The following is a 20,753-nucleotide window of genomic DNA, read 5'->3' on the forward strand; positions in this document are numbered from 1 at the left end:
TTTGCACCACATGCCTTCCCAGACCCTGTTTGCAGAAGAGAGATGCTAAAAATTGCTGCATCCTAAGTGCCCTGCAGGAACTGGGATGAACGGAGTGCAGCTTCGGTACAGAAACAGGATAGTTGGCATCTAAAAGTGTTCCAGGGGTTTGGAAGGCTGCAAAACTTTCTGTTAGAGGGAGGAGATAGAGGAACACCTTGCTCAAAGAGCTACAGGTTAAAAAAAACTAACCCTTTCATCCCACCCAGAATTTCAAAATAGTATTTGTAGCTTGCATGCAAGAAACCAAACTTGTGCTCAAGGCAGTACTTCTGGGTGTATAATACACTCTGTGGGAACTAGATTCAACTATATTGTTTTTATTCAGAAATGAAAATCAGAGCTCCTAAGTTATTACTGATATGAACAGGAAAAATATTTAAGTTCCTATCTTTATACATTACTTAAAGAAAGAGCAAGGAACAGTAGCCTTTGGCAGCTGTACCAAATTATGCAGAATAAGATTTAAAAAAAAAAATTAATTATGGCTCTTTTATCTAATTTCTATATAATAGTCCTTATCAGACTTAAGTAGCTGTATATATCCTCTCCTGTTATTTATTTAAGGAACATGGCAATTTGCTAATACATTCAGTTGCAGAACTTCTTTTCTAATTTAGAAAAAGATTGTTTTGAGATGAAGAATCCATGGTTACAGTGGTTAGCTCTGGAGTTCAATGCAAGGCTTTCTGTATTTAGATACTAACGCGAACTCTATAGTAACCAGTTGTGATCTGCTAATGGAAGTCTGTGTATGTGGATTCTGTCAAGGACAGCTCTTTTTAGTTGTGTCTCCGAACATTTCTGTCTTTGCAGGTGAAAAAAGCCAAGATGCAGGAATCTAGAGAACAAAGCTTGAGGTACGCAATTTTGAATTTAATTTTAGCATGGAACAATTACTAGTGCTTTTATATGATTATAAACTTCCAATTTAGAAGCTTGCATATTACTGTATTTGTTGCAGAGGGCAAATATAACTCAGTTTTGTATTGGCTATAATTTTGAGATTAAGTTCCCAATTAAAAAAAAATAATGCTGATTGGTGTTAAGCTTTTATAAAGCTAACTACAGAGAGTTTTAATTGCATCATCAGGCATCGTGTTGTTCACAGAATCTGATGAGGCTGTTGTGCACTGCACATGCATTTCTTCTGACAGACTCAATAAATCTATGCTGCGTTTCTCAGCAAAACCATGTGGATGACTGTTTTAAGAAATTAAAAGCTCTTAATCTGATAGCATCTTTTGTTTAAAGCTGTTGTATTGCACTATTTTTGCATAGTAGAAGTTTTCTCATGTTCAGGAGTTAATCACAATTATTATATGTAGAGAGAATGGCTATACTTGGTTTTATTCTGTTCCTGTGAGTAACAGCAACAACTGAAGAAAGATTTCTTTGTGGATCTTTTGACATTCCAATGTGAGTGAGGAGAGTGTGTGCGATGCATGTAGGAGTGGGTGTAGTATATGGAAGCCCGGAATTATACTAGTAGCTATATACTTATTAAAAAAAGAATATTGAAGGAAAAAGTTTGACAGGAAACAGTGAGCAAACAGCGTGTGAAATTCATTGTGTGCCTAAAAGTTAGAAACTTGAGCTAATTGCTGCAAGCTCCATTTCCAGCCAGTGTCAGGTGAGATGAGCCTAGCCTAGGAGTGCCTCTTTCTCTACAACAGCGTGATTTTCAGCTATGTCAGTACTTTGAATTTATTTGTTTTAACTCAATTCTGCAAGTGGGGAAGGGAAGGACTGTAAGTGGGAATAGTCTGTCCTGGGAGCACTAGGCATCCAGCTGAATAAGAGAGTTTAACCCTTTGAATATACCGTGCTCTGTTTGTAAGGCTGGTCTGTGGGAACCTCTCTGTGGTATAAGGCAGTTGTAGTACAAGTGACAATTTCTCTGTGAGCTGGGGAGAACTGAAAAGTTGTTTCTGATGAAAGCACTTGGGATGAATGTGTCCCACGAGCACAGGTATGTGAGTAGTGGAGTAGCAATGAGAAAAAGAGGAAACATGGGCAAGTATGGTATAACCAGAAATTTTATTTTATCTGCTATTACATTTTCCGTAGGAAGTGATCTAAAGAAGTAGCTCTATAGTTCTCAATCTGTTTACAAACTGCATGCAATTTAGCAGCCACTGACTTGACTATCTGTGCCACAGAATCACAGGATTGTTTTCCCCAATAATAATAGTAGACACGTGCCCCAAGTCTTCACAAAAGTGTTATTTTCTTGCAAAACTCAAAATATGTTATTGAAGTCTGTTCAGCTACTAATGTTAAAAAAAATAAAAATCAAGGATTCTCATTTATAAAGTTTTTTTTGGGAAAAAGCCAGATAATGCATTTTGATCAAGCTTCATTCCTTCTCTCCAGCTGAAGGAAAGAATTCTTACATGTGTGAGAAATCAAACACTCACTACTCAGCTCTTTCCATACCCTCATGCTCTACCAGGAGAGCTGTACTCCCTGCCTGGCACTGCCTCCCAGCCTTAGGGGGTTATCTCAAACCCATCCGTCACAAGGAGCAGGGCAGCAAGGGGCTGTCACAGCCAGGAGGTGGCATTCCTGGGTTGGATGGAGCTCCATGGGCATTACTGGTTAATTGCTTTCTCCTCAGCTTCTTCCTCCCCTGTGCCTACAGGAGCTAAGCCGATGCTGCAGGGAGTGGTGTGTTGTGGCCCTGTTGTCTCAGACACCCACTTGCAAGGGAGGTTGCCTTGTGGCTGGGTTTGGCCCTGAAGGCCAGTGTTTAAGCATCCTTGAGATGGGTGTCAGTTTTATACTTTAGAAATGTTTACCCAATTACTAGATTATATTGAATTTTTAATGCGATATTTTAGTTACACGTAAGTGTTGGTGTTGTATGTAGAGTATGAAGAACATTTAATTTCTTAATGAAATTACTTTTTTACTTTTTTCGTTTTATTGTTAATTTTATTATTTTTAGTTCTGCAACACAGCTTTTCACGAAGTTTTGAGACATCTGTTTTATTCAGATGTTTTCAGATTGCAGTTTTACAGGGTGAGGGAGACAACATAATAGGCTATTGCTCCTGAGAGGAGGAGTTCCTGCTTGTAGCTCACCCCCTGCACCAAGTTTTAGTCTATTGTCCAAGCAAAAACAACTCCATGATTTTTTGTGCTGGTTTAGCAAATTAAACTCTCATGGAAGAGCCTGGTGGGTGCCTGAACTGCAGGGATTAGGTGGCCAGGAGGAAAGTTCATACTTAGCACTGCGGGCAGCAGCACCAAGTTGCTAGGTCTGGTGAGCTGTCAGTGAAGATATAGCCTCGTATCCAGAGACCAGTTGGTGAGTTAACATGCTGAAGGTGATGACAGTTTAATGTCTAATCAGAGTTGCAGATCTGTCTCTTAGGATGTCTGTGTGAAATACCAAAGCGTGCAGAGCTAGTTTCTGTTAAGAATCAGTTTCTCTCAGTTTGGAAGGCTGAAACCCAGGGTTAAGATGCCCAAGGATGTTAATGCAAAGGTTCATAATGCTAATGATTAGCCTTTATTTGTCCTAGCAGTCATGTGAGCAACACAGAAGTCAGCGATCAGAAACCTGAATCTTCAAACCTTGGTTCAAACCTTTCCATGTCAAGTGAGAGTAAGTATCTCAGAGTTTTTCTGTTCTTGGTGTCTTTCCTCATTTCTTTCAGTGGTCTTACTATTTTGCTTCATCAAGTACTAGCTTTGTCTCCTCCTTGTAATCTTTTGCCTATCCTCACTATCAGTTGTAAGGTGAAGGTTTCCTGTGGTGCTAACAAAGCACTAATGCCTCTCTTTGTGTGGCCTATAGTGTGCAGATACCATTTGCTATCTACCTCTGTATTACTGTCCCCAAACTTGCTGCTGGTTACTGCTATGTCTTACCTGCCTCGTGTATTGTTTTTCTTCAGAGAAGGGTTGTGTTGATCAATAATAATGCCCATTATAAAAGATATTAGTTTTATAAGTCATTATCTCTACACAGCTGTTTTTTTTTTTTTTTTTTTTTTTTTTTTTTTTTTTTTTTTCCTAATAATACACTATACACTTAGTCTTAGACTCTGAACTTTATCTAATGTCTGCAGAAATTCCTTAAAGTAAGTGGAGGGGAAACTGAGGCAGAAAATTAAAAAGATTGCATAGTAAGGGAGAGGTGGAATCTATCCTCCCCTTTAGAAAAAGAGGGCTGGGGCTGTTATGGAAGTAAATTTCTGTGCAGAATACTTCTGACTGCCTGTAGTTACCTGAAACTGTAAATCAGTTCAACTTAGTTGAAAATATGTAATGTATAACTTCCCATTGCTAACTGATTGCATGTTTGCTGTTTTAATCAATGTGCTGTTGCAGTTCTGGGAGTTATCAGAAGTTTTAGCCTGCAAAATCTGCTGTCTGTCTGGAAAAAGCATTTAGAAATTCTAGAAGTTGTATGGATCCATAAGCAGCACAGCTGTGTTTGCTAAGAATTTGGGTATGGTGTTTATAGAACTGAACTGATAAACCCATGCACTCTACAGACTTACAGCCAAAAATTATGTTTAGCTTGGAGATGACTGCACCATAGTCCTCTGTGGAGGTGTTGTGCAAGAGAGGGGCTGTATGGTGCTAGAAACTGTGCAAGGGGTCCTGCACATCCTCACTTCCCTAGTTTGATGGACAACTGAGTATTTATCGGGTGTGCTCATCTGAATTCAATATTTTTAATGGCACCCTTTTCCACCCCACTGTTATCATTGAGAACTGTCTCATAAGAGGTATTCTAGAACCATAGACAATGTTAAAAATCAGAAGCGTTCCATTACATGCAATTGTCAAATTTCTTTTGAGGTCATCCGTTTTCGGACTCTGAGCTTTGTGCACTGTGCTCAGCCCATGGTCTGTGGGATTGAGTTTGTTAAGCTGGCAACAGCTCTTCCAAAGAAAGAGAGGTTGTTGGAGCCATGCTGTGGGTACAGGCAGTACGCAGGAAAGCATGTTCTCTGCTCTTACTTCTTTGGTAGGAGTCATACCGAGTTCATGTGAGAAAATGAGCCTGCGAACCCCTGTGTAAGCAGAAAATGAGCTGTACTATGCCAGGCCTGGGCACTGCCCAGGCTTGGGGAGGGAGAAGAGAGACGCTTAGCAAAACCGCCACCTGCTCAGGTGTCTGCTCCAGGGTACAGAAATGAAACATTAACCTTAGTGCACATGAAGGCCATTTGGTATGTGCAAGCATGGGGGCTGCAGTTGAAGTCGAGGTTTTGTAATGATAATTGCAAAAGCTGATGGCACCAGGTGGTAAAGAGGAAGCACGCTTACAAAGGGAGAAGTGGTACTGACAAGCATTTACCTGCTCTGAATCAGCAAGAACATTTTTGTTGTGTTTTAATGCTCCATTTTTTTTTTTTCAGAATTCACTTTAAAACAGATATCCAAAGAACTAAAAAACTTTTGTTAAATACTGTGTGTTGGTTAAAATGGACTGCATATGGTGATACTTAATTGACATTAATTGTTGGGTTTTGAAATCTCCTGTGTAATTATATAAACTATTTTTTTCCAGTTATGACATGCACAGATTATATCCCAAGGTCATCAAATGATTATACCTCACAAATGTATTCTACAAAGTAAGTTGAACAATTGTTATAAAATGTTGTAACTCCTTTCTGAAGTAATATTTTGCATCTTTATGCACTTCTGTTATGCTTTACTTGCGCTTTCATATCTGCTAGGCAGCAGACTGCTGTGGACACTGAAGCTAGTAGAAGTCACCCTTTGGCTTCAGTGGCCGCTGTCTTACCTTCACAAGGATGAAGGAGCATCTTCAAGTAATTAGCAACACAATAGTCTTGTTGAATACTGCCTGTAGTATTTGAGGAATAGGCAGACATAAATGAATATAAGGGAAGTATGAGATTTTGCTGGTTGTTTACCACATTTGGGGATGTTAATAGTTTTTCCCCATAGCACAGAATAGTAGGTCTAAATCCCCCATGCTTACTTTTGTATAGTCTCTTTCTTCCATTAGTTCTGATACATAGTGCTATACAATATTAGCTTTAGAAATCGATGCTGGGAGGCATGATGATTGAAACTAACTGCTTATGCCTATTGGAAAGGGGAGTTCTTTCTTCCCCTCTCCCCTTGCCTTCCCAGTCCAGAAGAAAGAAGTAGTGTTCTGTTGCTGTGAAGGAGAGAGCTTCCTCTGGTTTCACTGGAAGAAACAAGCAAACCAAGAGCCTGTCAGATTAGGAAACACGAGTGGGTGTTACACTGAGAGTGTGTGTCAGTGTGAATTGTTTCTTCTTTCTGAAGCAATTTAATAAGGTGTTTTCTGGCTTGGAGGTTGAAAGCTGCATAAGGTAAATAATGTGTTTTTTTTTTTTTGTTGTTGTTTTGTTTTCCTTCTTTTTAATAAGGCCATATGCACATATCCTTTCTGTACCTGTATCGGAAACAATGAGCCCTTACCCTGGTCAGACTCAGTACCAAGCACTACAGCAATCTCAGCCCTACACGATCTACCCCCAGACCACCCAAACCTACGGACTACCTCCTTTCGGTAAGAAGTAAATTTTCAAAGACTTTTAGTGCCTGTAGTTACTGTTTTGTGTCTCATTAAAAAGCAAATGTTAAGTTTAACTAGATGTATTAGAGAGAAGAGCATATAGAAGAACACATGCCTGGCTTAAATTGTGGATTTAAGTGAAATGTGAGAAAGAGGTTTTGTGGCAATAGCTCTGATTTAGTGGGAGATACCTCTAGACGGGACTTAACATTATAAAATCCTATTTTCCCAAAGTTGTTTTCCTGGCCAGTAATTTGAAAGTCTATCCATGAAGCTTGCCAGATGTTTCATAGTTTGGGGTCATCATTTTTTCCAGTTATAGCTGCATTTGTGCAGTTTCCCGGTCAGTGAAAACATGCAAAGCCTCGTACTAGATCATCTCTGCTTGAAGATATTTTTCCCTTCCTTTTTGCTGGCCAGGAATAAGACTTTTTTTGTTATCTCATGTTTCACCAAATGCAGATTTCATGCTAAAATGTCTCTTGAGTTTTCTCAAAAAATAAGTTTGCTTAAGTTGCTCTGATACTTGAGCCCTCCCTCTATCAGCCATTGCAGTTTTTGCAAATGATTGGAGGAGGATAAGTGTCCTGTTGTAACTGAGCATCTAAAGCATGATGGAGAGGTTTTGAGCTATTCACCAAGTGCTTTCCTTATAGAGCATGGAGAGAAAGACACACCTCCTGGGGTCTTGGTCTGTTTTAGAATATAATTGCTGTTTTTCTCTGTGAAGTATAAAGGGTGTTGGGGATGAGTAGTGCAGACAGAAACGTCTACTTCTGAGAGATGTGAGTTAGTGAAAGGAGCTATCTGGTCTTTTCTCATGCTCTATATGTTGAAGTGACAGATGATGGAGAAAAAAATGGTTAAGAAATTATGAAATTATGTGACTGATTATTACAAATTAACATTTAAACTTCTCTTTTCATTTTTGATCTCGCTCTGCTTGGTTTCATATATGAAAATGTGTGATGTTGCCAGCTCTCAAAAATGTGTGGTGGCGGAGGCTGTTTTGCCCCTCAGTGCCTAGCTCTAATGAGAGGGGAGAGCATCACCCTTCCACGCAGGTAACACAGGAGAAAACATGTTGTCAGTGAGCTGTGCAGCTGTGAGATAGCCATGAAACGTTTGTTTTGGGGGGTTGTGGTCATATTGCATAGCTATTTTAACAGAGCCTCTTGCCAATTTTTTTTCAGTGCTAAAATCTTAGGAATTCTGGGTGTAAAACGTTGGTTTTTATAGCTGAAGAACTAATTGTATAAAAACAAAGCAACATGTATGGCTTGCTAGCCACTGACAGAACCAGTACTTATATATATATATATATATATTTCAAAACAACGGATATGTCATGGTATTTTTAAAAGATGGTGTGGAAAAGCAGATGCAACTGTGCTCATTCTTATTAGATATGCTAAACTACCATGTGATTTGGCACAAATTGTTATCTTTATGAAAATGGTCAACATGTAAAACTTACGTATGCACTTCTTCCCCTCCAGCCCCTTTTCTTCTCGCTCTCCCCCCATATAGCTGGAATTATTGGAAAGGAGTTTTTGTTTGTCATTGAGGTATCCTTAGGAATATAATGATAATTCTGTAGTAGCTGGCTCATTAGGGTTTAATCAGTGTTTCCCAAATCACATTAGCACTGTATTAATGCTGAGATATGTTGTTGTAACTGCTTGAAAGACATGAAGTAGGAGCTTTGAGGGTGTGAGAGCTGTTTTAAAGAGAGACTTGAGGCTCTTCGGGAGAAGAGGGGCATTTGGGTGGCTGTTGATGTTTGCTGCTTCTGCACTTCTAGCGCAGTCCCTTCAGTAAGGTTCAAATATGTCCGTTGTGATTTCTGACCTCTCCAGTCATTCCTTCAGGAGAGCTTGTCCCTGGAAAGATGAATGAGCATGGAGAGTTTTGATGCTGATGTCACAGAATTGTAGAGTGGTTTGGGTTGGGAGGGACCTTTGAAGATCATCTAGTCTGTCTTCTATCATGTCCAGACCCAAGTCTTCAGTTGCCACTGTAGTTTGTCTGCTGTCTTTCTAAACACCGTACTCGTCCTTTTTTTTTTGTGAATTAGTGTTGGGTGTTCTCAAACAGTCCATTACTGACAGACAGTGCCTGACTCTGTGGTATGGTCATTGGAATGTACTCTTCTTCCCAGGGTGCCTTCCCGTTGCTTTCATGATCTTCTGGTGCATCTGGTGGTGTCGTTTCCTTCACTTGTTTGGTGTTTATTCGCAGTTTGTTGTGGACAGTGCACTGAGGCTGCTTCTCTGTATTTTTCTGTGCTGTGTTTCCTTTTTTTATTATTTTTTTTTTTTTGGTTTGGTTTGGTTTTGTAGGCCAAGATGTTTTTAAAAGATATTTTAGACCTGTCTATGAAATTTTCATGGTGGGGTGGTAGATTTTTTTGGTAGGGTTTTTTTGTTTGTTTGTTTTTTTGTGGTGTTTTGTTGGTGGCAGTGGTGGTTTTTTATCTTTTTTTTTTTTTTTTTTTTAATTCAAAGTCTGTGGAATTTGCCAGTAATTAGTTAATTAACTGTTAACTTCTGTTGCATTCAAAGTATCTTCTGAAGATCTAGGCAAGAGATCAGCATTTTCTATTAACTTCATAGCAACTTTTGTCCATTAAATATTTTTTGAAATGTGATCAATTACTGAAATGCATTGGTAAAGTTTTCATGGACTACTATTAAATACCCAATTTTTTTATTCTGAATTTAAGTGTTAGGGAAATATTAAAATCATACATTTCCAGTATGATTTCCATTACTGGAGTAGTACGTATGTGATCATACTGAGAAGATGGACAGGTCCGGTGGAGCGTTGAGGATTAAATATGCATGATGCAATGGAAAGTCTAGAAATTGTCTGCTCATAGTATCTCCATTGAGCAGGTGAGAACTTGGCCAGGTAGGTCAAGTGTTTTACCAGCACATCAAAGGGCCTTCTCCAAAGGTTTGTGTGTCTTATTACTGTGCATTTGCTTCTATGTCAAAAAGAAGACATCATGGATTTCTTAACTGGAGCAAGGCAGGTGTATTTTATGCATGAAGTTGAAGCAGCTGACAAAAGCAAACACAGTCCTGAGATCACTCAGTTCAGGGTGCTGCCTTTGGAGAAAAGATGGCCTTCTGTGTGTGTGTGTGTGTATACACGTGTATATATATATACGTGAATACACACACACACATGTATGTGTACATATATATGCCTGTTAGTCACTTGTCCTTGTGCTGGAATATTTTTTTTTGTGATTAGTGCTCTGTTGTTTAGTGCTCTGCTGACTGTTGCACACAAAACATGTTTGTGGTCTGGAGAGATTTATTTAACAAAAAAAAAAAAAACAGACTAAAATGAGAGTAATGACATACAAGCTGTATGTGCGTGGCTTTAAGGTTGTGTTAGAAATATTGTAGATGTGATGGTTTACATTTACTCCAGAAAAACATACATGTGGTAGACTATACTGTGTGGGGTCTTTCTGTGTATGTACATGTGTCCTATGACATTCTTCTGCCTCAGCTGCAGTGCTGCCATCAGATGTGCAGGAGTCTTACATCCATCTTATCCTGCTTTCTTGGTCATCTTGGAGGCTGCACTAGTTTCTAAATGCAGGACAACAGGGAAGGATGTGTATTGCCAGTGCAAGAGTGTGCCTTTCTGAACAGAATGTAGAGTGTCACGTAGAAAGGTACATTGAGTGATGACAAAGAGGCGGTCGTGGAAAGCTGGGTATGAAAGATGTCTTCACACACACACTGAGTTAGCTCCTGCACTTGCATCCAACCAACCCTGTGAAAACCTCTGAACATGTCTGTTTGATCTGGCTTTAAACCCAGTGTATGATGATTATCCTACAGCATTCAGAGGTGATTTGTGTTTCACCATCACAGTGGTTAGGTACCTTGGTGTATTCTGTGAATGTCTGATATCAATGCCCTTTGCTACTTGTCCACTTATCTCGCACTGTGAGGAGCTCTGGTTACTGTCCTCTCTAAAAATTACTTACTTAATTGAAGACTGTAGCGTTCCCTTTCCAGACTAAACAAAAACAATGCCTTCTACTCTCCTTAAAGGATTTGTTTCCCATACGTTTTGTCCTGGAATTTCTGCAATATGTTTGCAATTGTCCTTAAATCAGTTTTTCCCTTTTGTTTGCTGATTATCAAGGTTCTCAAGGTTTGAAACCATAACAAAAACAAGAACCAAACCCTGAGTGGCTATACAGATAGACAGATGGGTGAGTTAATTTGACTCATAGGTGACTGACTGATTTATCTACATACCCAATCTCAAAGAACCACTGCAGAATTTGATTCTGACAAAGCTGCAATGAGGAGTGAGCTCTTGGAGATACTCCTTGTCTGGCTCTAGGATCTCCTGTGACCTTCTGCCTAAGAGACTCAGAGCTTGTAGCCCATGGCTCATCCTGCTGGAGCAGCTGAAAGGCTGCAATTGTTTTTTGTAGCCATGATGCTGGTGCTTTCCTCCCTGAATTGGAAGGGGTTTAAGACAGAGGTTGATCTTTCTGCTGGCCCTGAGCTTTGTGCCTAGCTCCAGATGCCCTTTGTCCCTCTGCTTTGCACGCTCCTGCTTGTTTTTAAGTACATCTTCTGAGCTAATACCTGCTTTTTTACTGCAGGCCAAGGAGAAATGCATTTAACTGGCTGTAGGTTAACCCCAGGCAGGTTAGACTTTTGCCATGGGGACTGCAGCAGCTTTAACTACTAGATGTATTTCATACTCTGGGTTGATAATTTTGAGTCATTAATCCCATAAAAATGTGACCTCAGCATCCTTTTATCCCGTCAGTCTGGTACTGAAAGAATGAACGCACTTTTCTTCTATACAAACTTAAAAACGCAGTATCTTATTCCTAGTGAAAATTTTTCTACTTCCTTGAAACAAATCTTGGTCCAGGAGGGTGGAAAAGTTGGAGCGTCTTGAGTATTTGACAATCATCTTTCAGACCCCAGCTGGATTCCTGGGGCTTACAATTGCAAGAAACAGAAATGATGAAATTTGATTTCAGAAACAAAAAACAAACAAGCAAAACAACAACAACAACAACAACAAAAAGTGCCTGACAAGTCCTGAAGAGCCAGGCCCCAGATGAGTTACTGCAGTCAGATGCTGTTGTCACTAGTACAGCAGACTAGGCCGTAACACAGTGCCTGAGCTAAAACCACACTTCCTGTGTGTGCCTTGTACATACAAATTAAAAATCACATTGCTGTAGGTGTGCTTTTGCCATTATTGTTACAAATACTTTCTAGAATGGCAGAAAAGTTAGAGGAAACTTTCAGATTCCCCCCCCCCCTTTTTTTTCTTTTACTGACTTTTAGCTTGTTTTTAAGTATTTGACCCAAAATCCAGTGAAGCAGTAGAAGTGTTGACCTTGACATTAACTGATACCAACCCCAGCCTTGCTATGTAATAGCTGAGGTCATTTACAGTGCTGTGAAACTCAGCCCAAAACATCAGAGGTATTAGCAGTTCCTTTATACCTACGTGGCAGTGAGTCTTACTGTTACACTAATGGGTTTTTAATTGAAAGCTTTGGAAATTGGTCTTGGTGGTGGTTTTAATTTTCTCTTTCAGCAAGTTTTGTCAGCAGCTCTAACCCATGTGCTGCCTGACAATCAGGGCTTCCTAATGCAGAAATTAAACATTTTCCATGTGTGATTTGTTCCTTGCTTTTGTGACAAGCAAAAAATCTTAATCTGAGGTAGCAGCATGCTGTTTGGTCCCAGCATATTTGTTTATAACTGGTCCAATTTATCTGATTCAGGTGCACTGTGGCCAGGTATGAAACCTGAAAGTGGTTTAATTCAGACTCCATCTACAAGTCAGCACAGTGTTCTTACCTGCACTACAGGGTTAACCACAAGCCAGCCCAGCCCAGCACATTATTCTTATTCCATTGAAGGTAACTTGGCATGGTTTTTATCTGCATCTCTCTCCACCTAATTGAGTATAGATACCACAAATAGAGAGGCTTGCACGTTTGTTCTTGGTTTGTGCATGCTTCTTTATGCTTTGTCTCTTTTCTATTTGAGCGTGTGTATGTATTTGGCTTTGTATTTGCTACGTACCTCTGTATGCACCAGGCTGGCTTCTTGGTGCCATGCTGATGGACTTAACAGGGTGAAGAGCAAATGGGATGGGGAAAGGAGACTAAATGTTGTGTTCTTGCATGCCTTTACTGGGAATGTTCATGCAGCTTGTTGTTGTTGGTCTTTAGCTTGAAGTCAGTAAATGTACTGACTCAGGCTGGATTTTTTTTATTTCCTTCTGGCAGTAGAAGGCTCCTATATTATATGTATATGCTCCCCCCCTCCCTCCACACACGCACAGCAGGATATTGTCTTGCTTGTGTGAGGCCTCCAGCTTGGAAAGTGGATTTGTGATTACAGAACTAGTCTACAGGTATTCCCACCGCTAAAGTGTCCCATCTAAGAAAGCTGTGTGCTGACTTTCACCAGCTTCCATAGCAATCAGCTTATGGCAAATATGTGCAAATAGTTACCCTTTTTTTAGACTGAATTTTTGCCATTTACATTTGGGTGATGAATTATGAAAATTTGTCTCTATAGGTTGTAGGAACCATTTCAGGAATACTTAATCTATTTCATGTGTGATATTTTCATGGAATAACTCAGGGACTTCAGGAATCTTTAGTCCATCCTCCTGCTCAAAGAATGGTTGGCACTGAATTCAGACCAGGCTGCTCAGGGCTTTATCCATTTGGGTTTCACAAACCTCCAAGGATCGGGATTTCACCACCTCCAGTGACAGAATGTCATCATGATTTTATTTTATTTTATTTTTGTCAAGTCAGAACATCCTCTCCTTCATGATCTGACCATTTGACCATTTATCTCTTTCTCTGTCTGTGCACCTGCAAAAAGAACCTGGCGCTGTCTTCTTGATTACTTCCTTGTAGATATTGCAGGCTGATGTTAGGTGCCCCAAAGCCATCTCTTCTCCAGCCTGAAGAAGCCCACTGCCCTTATGTAGCTGCATAGCTACAACATGCCCCTCGCAGGGCACATGCTCCAGCTTCTGACCATTTGGGTAGTTCTATGACAGACCTGTTCAAGTTTAGCAGCATTTTTCATGTGCTTGAGGACCAAAACTGAATGCCATATCCAGATGTGTTCTAACGAGTGCCAAGTAAAGGAGAATAATTAGATAATAGATTTCCTTAGCATGTCTTTCAGTGATAGGAAAGACATTTTATGTCACGGTACGTGCTCAGCCTTGCTTCATTGTGACGGTAAATGGCACAGTATAGTGTTTATTCTCAATTTACTTCTCATATTAATAGTTTGTGATTAGAAGTATACCACTGGAAATCTACCATTCTTTAAATATAACTCTTCTCCAGGTACTTCAACTGGCAGAATAAATGGTAATGTTTTATAGCACTAGCCCTAACTGCAAAGGGGAATTTGTCAGAAATAGTTCTGCATAATATGACCTCAGGCAGTTTTGTCAGCTGGTGTGCTACAGCAAGCAGGTAAATCCCTAGGAATAAATGAGGTAAAAGAAATCACTTGTCAGTCCTCACTTCGCAGGAAGATTTTAAAATACTTGACCTGTACATCTGTAAGAATGTGGCCTAGGAGTCTCATGTTGTGAGAAGAGTTTCCCTTCGGACTGCACTTTGAAAGTGTGAAAAAATAAGTCTCTGTTTGGACTGGTGGTGCAGGGGAGGTAGTGGAGAACAGGAGCTGGAAGGATGGACAAAGACCATTGATCTCTTGAAGATCTATCTTTTTATATTTTTTTTTTTCAAACAAAACAGAGTGCTAAACAGTTGTATGGTGCTGCTGGCCCAATGGACGTGTTTACAGTGCATGATCAATACAATTTAGTCTGAAGACTAATGGTGGACTGAACTAAAATGATATTTAAACCCTGGTAATAGGTCAGATGGTGCTTAGTGACTGAGAATTTTGCTTTTTGTACTCATGCAAGCTGTAGCTGTGATGGCAAGTAGCAGAGGCTCTGTGAAGTGCTGACAGTGACATGGGAGGGATGGCTGCTTCTTGCCTCACCTCTTTCTTCCATGTGAGCAATGCAGCCAAGCGAAATGTAAAATGCATTAATTACCATTTCCCTTCCCAGCACATGAAGCTGCTTGAAACAGGATCTTTGAAAACAACTGAAGCAAGACAGAATGGGATGAATGAGGCAGGGGAGTTAGGGATGAAAGGTCTGAAGACGAGCTCTGAAAGTGGGGGAGAAAACGAGAAATCAGAAGAGAAAGAGACATGGCAGCTTCAAGGCAAAGACTGCTGTTTACAGGACCATTAAAACTGAGATCAGGAAATGATCATGAAAAATCCCTTCTGGCACATCCATGCAAAACATTTTTGTGTGTTTTTGGCCCATTTAGAGGCAAAGGTGCTGACCCCCTGTGCAGAAAGAATTGCTTGATCTATGTAGTAGAAGCCATTTATAAAGATCTGATGTGTTACATTTTACAGATACAGGATAATTAAAAAAGTAATCTTGGAATGAGACTGGAGTTAAGGTAAACAGTGAAGTTGGGGATTGGGTGGTCTGTGTTTTTAACCAGAGTCCCAGCTCTTGGAAGTTTTTTGCTATGTTTATTTTTAAACTTCTGTGATCTGTCTCAGTGGAGAAGCAGCCTCTTCAGTGCACTGCAGAGGTGAATCTCTTTCTGTTTGCTCTCCATGATAATTTTGAGCGATGTGGTAGAACAACTTTGGTAGTTCATTTCTTCCAGCTTCCCATGAGCTTCATTCTGTGTTAGCAAGGAGCTTTTCTGGAGATCCATGCTTTGCAGTGCCCTGCCAGGTGGCATTTTCTTACTATAAACAGCAGCTTTGATTGTTTCTGTAATATGTATAGTTAAAAGGATTTTTATTTGGAAACTATCCCTTGCTCTTCAGCAATTGCATTTGAGGAGTATCTGACAAGTCCCTGATGCTCACAGCTCCTGCTTCTAGTAGCTGCATAGCTACAACATGCACTTGAATATCTTCATTGCCATTATTACTGTTTAGTGCAGCCTTTTTTCCTTTTTCTAAATGTTCACCCCCAAAACTTCCTTACACCTGTTTTTGAACACTGCTGCTCCTATCTGTGAGGGGATTCCCAGGGGCTAATCACTTGCCTTTATTTTTGCTTCTGTAGAGAGGCCACTTCACTTTCCCACCTCTTGTAAATACTGTGTATCTCTGCACTTCTTTTAAGATGTATTTCTTTTGTTTTTCACCTTTTTTGAGGCATATTTTGGATCGATTCCTCTTTCCAGGAGCTGTTTACCAGGTAGTACCTGTGCTTGCTGTAATACAATGTATATTGATTAAGAGTTCGTGGTGGTCTGTTCCCCTTTGCAGCTTCTCTGGGCTAGAAAGACTGAAGTCTTCAGGATGTTGAGTTCTTCAGTCTTGGGGTGAATTCTGCGTGGATGTGATTTGCAGAAAGGCTTTTCTCAGAGTGATGGTAAACTAGGTGATATTGTGTATTTCTTCAAGTCTTTTCATAAGTTTCTTAACAATTTTTGGTTTTATTTGTGTGTAAAGAAATTAGGTTTAGCAAAAGAAAATATTTCTTGGTGGCACTTGGTTTAGTACATGCTGGTTTTGTTTGTGCTTATTTCTGTATTTGTTTTCACTAATCCTTGAGGTTCCTGAAACTCTGTGGAGTAATGTTTAATGTTATAGCCTTGTCACTGTAAAATCATCAAATCTGCTAAATGACATATAGCAGATGCCATGAGTTGTTCCCGGAAGGTCTAGTTGCCTCTTAAGTACTTTAGAAGAACTGAATGCAGTGATGTGAAGAGTATTAAACATCTTAAAATTCTTACTAACAACTAGATGTCTCTAACAATTTGTCCTACATGTTGACAAATTATTTCAGAAACTCTCATCCAAAAAACTAGTTGTAATCTTACAGGGATATATATGGGGAGATGTATTCACTTCTCCACTAGGAAGCACCCTTATTATATTTTGAAATATTTTTACTCTTTCCTTATTTTTTTTGATCTAATTAAACTAAACATACTAATTCCAATGCAAACAGATAAGCATTTTGTTATTGAACTGATTTTAAACATGCTTCATGTCTGTTGTTTATTCTGATTCATTTTTAATTGCTTATAATTAAACATCAGAATGTGATTTCTGTCTTCTCAAAACTTTTAGTAAAGGTATGTAGCCATTCTGATTAAACTCCAGTTGCTTAGCGGGCACAGAGGGGGAAAAATCTTTTTAAAAGCTCTAGGTAAAATTTCCGAAACACTTGAAAATGATGTTTTTAAAGATCACTGTGTGTCAGTTCTCCTCCCCTGTAAGCCCGGTGGAAATTTAACTGGTTTCAAGATACCCCCCAACACTTTTTTGGCCATTACAAGCAGAGCTCTGCTGGAAGCACAAATGCTTGCACCTAAGCCAGTAAGAACTTATTAACTTATTTTACATCTTAGGTTGGTCTTGTCTCTCGTACTTCTCTTGAAACATATATATTTATATGAAGTAATTCTTAATTTTACAGCATCAACTACCAATGCCAATCCCGTGTCTACATCTTCGACTGTTGTCAATATTTCTACATCAGCCGTAGCCAGCATCTCACAGGTAAAATTTCCTCCTTGCTATATTTATGTGCAGCATCTCATTCACCTTTGTTTAACACATTATTCAAAACTAACAGAAGAAAGCAAAATATTTGCACAACTTTAAGTAGAGCACAATGGTTACTAAAATTATAGGGTTCATTATGTTACTCTAAGTCAGCAAAATTGCTCTTGCTGTGTCTCTGACGATGTTGCTCTTCCCTTTGACCTTCACAGCAAACTTATTTGAGCTGTCCATAGCTCTGCCCTTATCCGCTAATCGTGTGGTGAATCTTAAACAGAGCACTGAGATTTCTTCATGAGAGACACTGGAAAAGAAACAATAGAACTAGTATTAGAACCAAACTACAGGGAGGATTATAGTTGGACATCTTTTGAATACCTTTGATCTCCCTCAGCAAGAAAAGGAATGTATGTTGTACACAATCAAAAAAGTTGAGTGAGATATGTGTTCTGATAGTTAGAATAAAACAAAATCAAAAAGCCCAGAGCCCTTCCATTATGAGAACAGAGCCCTTCCAGTATGTCCTACTGTGGGGTAATAACTCCTTTCTTCCTGCAGGCAGCAGTTAACTGCCAGTCTGAATATTCAGATATTGCAAAGAAACCCTTCAACATCACAGTTTTGCAGAAGGAGAATACAGGAGCTGTGGGAAATCCAAGGGTTAAAGCAAATTCCTTGTATATTTACACTGCTGCTTTTTAAGGTTCTTTCGTTAGCATAAACTTGCTTAGAATTTTAAGGAGAAAATCTTGACTGGATTGTAATGCAGACTGAATTGCCTGATGCATGTTCACAAATTCAAGAAACTCCCTGAGTGAACTGGAAGTGTGCAGTGTGCCAGAAGAATGTGACATGGCACTTAGAGGGTGGCTATTTTCTCTACTATCAGTAGCAGAAATGAAAATCCTCAAGTATAGCTTGAGTTCAGGAACCCTCTGATTTCAGTGATCAACTCTGAAATGAGTAAATTGTCTTCAGAAATAGATATCTTTAATCACAGTGTGCAATTTAATTGCTTTCTGAAGACAGGTCATGAGTAAAGGCACTTTATCCTTTATCTCTTGTGGCTGGGATTTTATTCTGAGTCAATGCCAGAGCCGTTCTCTATTGCTGTCAGTACATCTGGTATCAAAGTAAAACACAAGACAAAGACACAAATTCCAGAAGATAGTGGACTGATGCCTTGGCATCAACTGGATGCTCCCCTATTACTGTCACATCATTTATATAAATTCATTTTTGAAGAAACTAGAGGCAGAGGAAAATCCCTGTGGTTTCTGGCCTTCTGTGGGCAGAACTTCCCTGCTGTGGAGGCTATTGGGAAGTCATCTCTCTCAATCCTTTCTTGGGGATTTCCTATGTGTGTGGAAGGTAATAGCATAAAGTCGAAGTCAGACTATGCTCTTGCTGACATTTTTCTTTGACAGGCATATTCTAGTATAAAAGTCACCATGATATAGAATGTTTTCTGAAAGGAGTGTCCTGTCATAACTAATCCTTTCCTCTAATAGGAATATCCTACATACACAATCCTTGGCCAAAGTCAGTACCAGACGTGTTACCCAAGTTCTGGCTTTGGGGCCATAACACCAGCAGACAGCAGCGCGGAGAGTACTGCATTAGCAACGACTACGTATCCGACTGAAAAAACAAATGCCATGGTGCCTACACGGACGGTGCAGAGACATTCCTCTGGTAATGGTTGCATCTTTAACAGGGTGGCATCTGTAACAGGGTGGCTAATACCTTTGATAAACAACACAGTGTGCAGACATGGAGAAAACTTTATTTCAAAATGTGTAATTGAAGCACATTTGTGTGCTGTGCAATCCTGGACAGGATGCTTGTTTCCATCGTCACACTCTGTCTTACTGATGTGCAGACTATGTGGTGGGCCAGCCAGACTTATGTATTGGAAATCTTATACTACTGTGGTTTGGGAGACACACACCATATACTCTGAATGCTGTAGAGAGAGGGAATTCCGGGGGTGACTGGAAGGGGAGTTGACAGCAGCTTTCTGGGGTATGTTGCCTCTTGTCATGTGTCCGGGCTGGGTGTCCACGTGGGCTCCAGGGCATCTATGTGATATCCAGCCTTGATAGCTCCTAGCTCTTACCTTCCTGCAGCCAGGTATTCATATTACACAGCTGCCAAACCCAGGTAAGGAGGCCCTTTGGAACTTCTCATGCATTTTTAAGAGCTGTAGTTTGGCCACAACCTCTCAATGAGTTGGTCTCTGATGTGCCCTGGAGTGCATCCTTTACTTTCCTCTCTTCTGTCTGCTTCATCATGTAAACCATTGAAAGCTGCTGTGCTTTGTATGTGAACAGCTCTGCATAGCATTAAGTTACCTGACACTTGTCAGGGCAGATTTTAGCTGTTATTAGAAGAAATGTAGAAAGGGACTTAACTGACTTTTCTAGAGAAGTCACATCTTTGGCTGACCTTCTCCACTAATGCTATATAATGTACCAGCTTGTAGAGGTATTGATTGACTAAGGTTTTTCTCAACAAAATTACAGTTTTCTAAATTTAACAACAATAAAAGCAAAGACTTAGTGCTTCCTCCAGCATCTTACACAAGGTGTTACGAGATTCTGTTTCTGTTGTAGAGCACTTACCAAATGAAATCTGATGTCTGTTGTAGATTCACTTTATTTTTGTTAGTGTGCTGTGTCTGGCTGAGATGAAGCTAACTTTCTTCATAGCGGCCCTTATGGTGCTGTGTTTTGGATTTCTGGCCAAAGTAGTATTGACAGCACACTTCCGGCTGGAAGGGGACACAGCAGGGACAACCGATACAAAGTGGCCAAATACATATACCATATATATGTGGTATATACATGTATACCATATAACGACATGCTCTGCAATAAAAACTGACACAGAGGAAGAAGGCGGCAGGGCATTTTGGCTTCCAAGGCAGCTGTTGCTCAGAGACTGGCTGGGTATCAGCCCATTGTGGGAGGTGGTGGGCCTTTGCAGCACCTGGTTTTGATTTTTTTTTCCTCCTCTCTTGTTACAAGACAAAGACTTGTTTTTGTCTCAACCCACAATTTTTTTCACTTTTGTTCTACCTGTTTTCTCCCCTGGCCCACTGGAGGGAAGAATGAACAAGCAGCTGCGTGGGTACCTATCTGATAACCAGTGTCAGCGCACGACTGCTGTTTAAACCCTCTCCTTTGGTGCTTGCTGGAAGTTTTAAGTTCTGGTTTAGGTGTTTTAAAGAAGAGTGACTACAGTTAGGTCTTCATAATGTTTTTTTTTTTTTCCTTTCTGCTTGTTATTTTCCATAGATCTTTTTGTCCTGTGAATGACTGTGTCACAGGCTCTTAGAAACAGAACTTGCTATGTCTTAGCTCACCTACTCCCTGCATGCCTTGGGCATAAGTACACAGAGTGTACTGAGTGCACTGTAGGTCCTTGGTTCCTTAGATGTCCAAGGGAATGGAACACTGAACCAATAGTTGGATTCTTTTGCTTTAAATATTGCCTTTTTCTAAGCTTATCTCAGGACCTTTATTTTCTTAATTCCTTGTAACTTC

General features: G+C 39.9%; 1 protein-coding gene across 7 annotated transcripts in view; it reads left to right on the forward strand.

Annotated features, from left to right (window-relative positions):
- Window positions 1-20,753, forward strand: part of EYA3 (EYA transcriptional coactivator and phosphatase 3) — a 61,620-nt gene that overhangs the window by 25,552 nt on the left and 15,315 nt on the right. For 5 of the 7 annotated variants that reach the window (XM_032202166.1, XM_032202161.1, XM_032202164.1 and 2 more), the window contains 7 exons: window positions 856-899; window positions 3,573-3,652; window positions 5,573-5,639; window positions 6,432-6,574; window positions 12,375-12,512; window positions 17,120-17,202; window positions 18,717-18,900. In XM_032202166.1, coding sequence (XP_032058057.1) covers window positions 856-899; window positions 3,573-3,652; window positions 5,573-5,639; window positions 6,432-6,574; window positions 12,375-12,512; window positions 17,120-17,202; window positions 18,717-18,900 — 739 coding nt within the window. The remainder of the gene's footprint in view (window positions 1-855; window positions 900-3,572; window positions 3,653-5,572; window positions 5,640-6,431; window positions 6,575-12,374; window positions 12,513-17,119; window positions 17,203-18,716; window positions 18,901-20,753) is intronic. The other 2 variants (XM_032202168.1, XM_032202167.1) reach the window with 1 other exon arrangement.

The sequence above is a fragment of the Aythya fuligula genome, chromosome 23 (genome assembly GCF_009819795.1).
Source record: "Aythya fuligula isolate bAytFul2 chromosome 23, bAytFul2.pri, whole genome shotgun sequence".
Classification (NCBI taxonomy): domain Eukaryota; kingdom Metazoa; phylum Chordata; class Aves; order Anseriformes; family Anatidae; genus Aythya; species Aythya fuligula.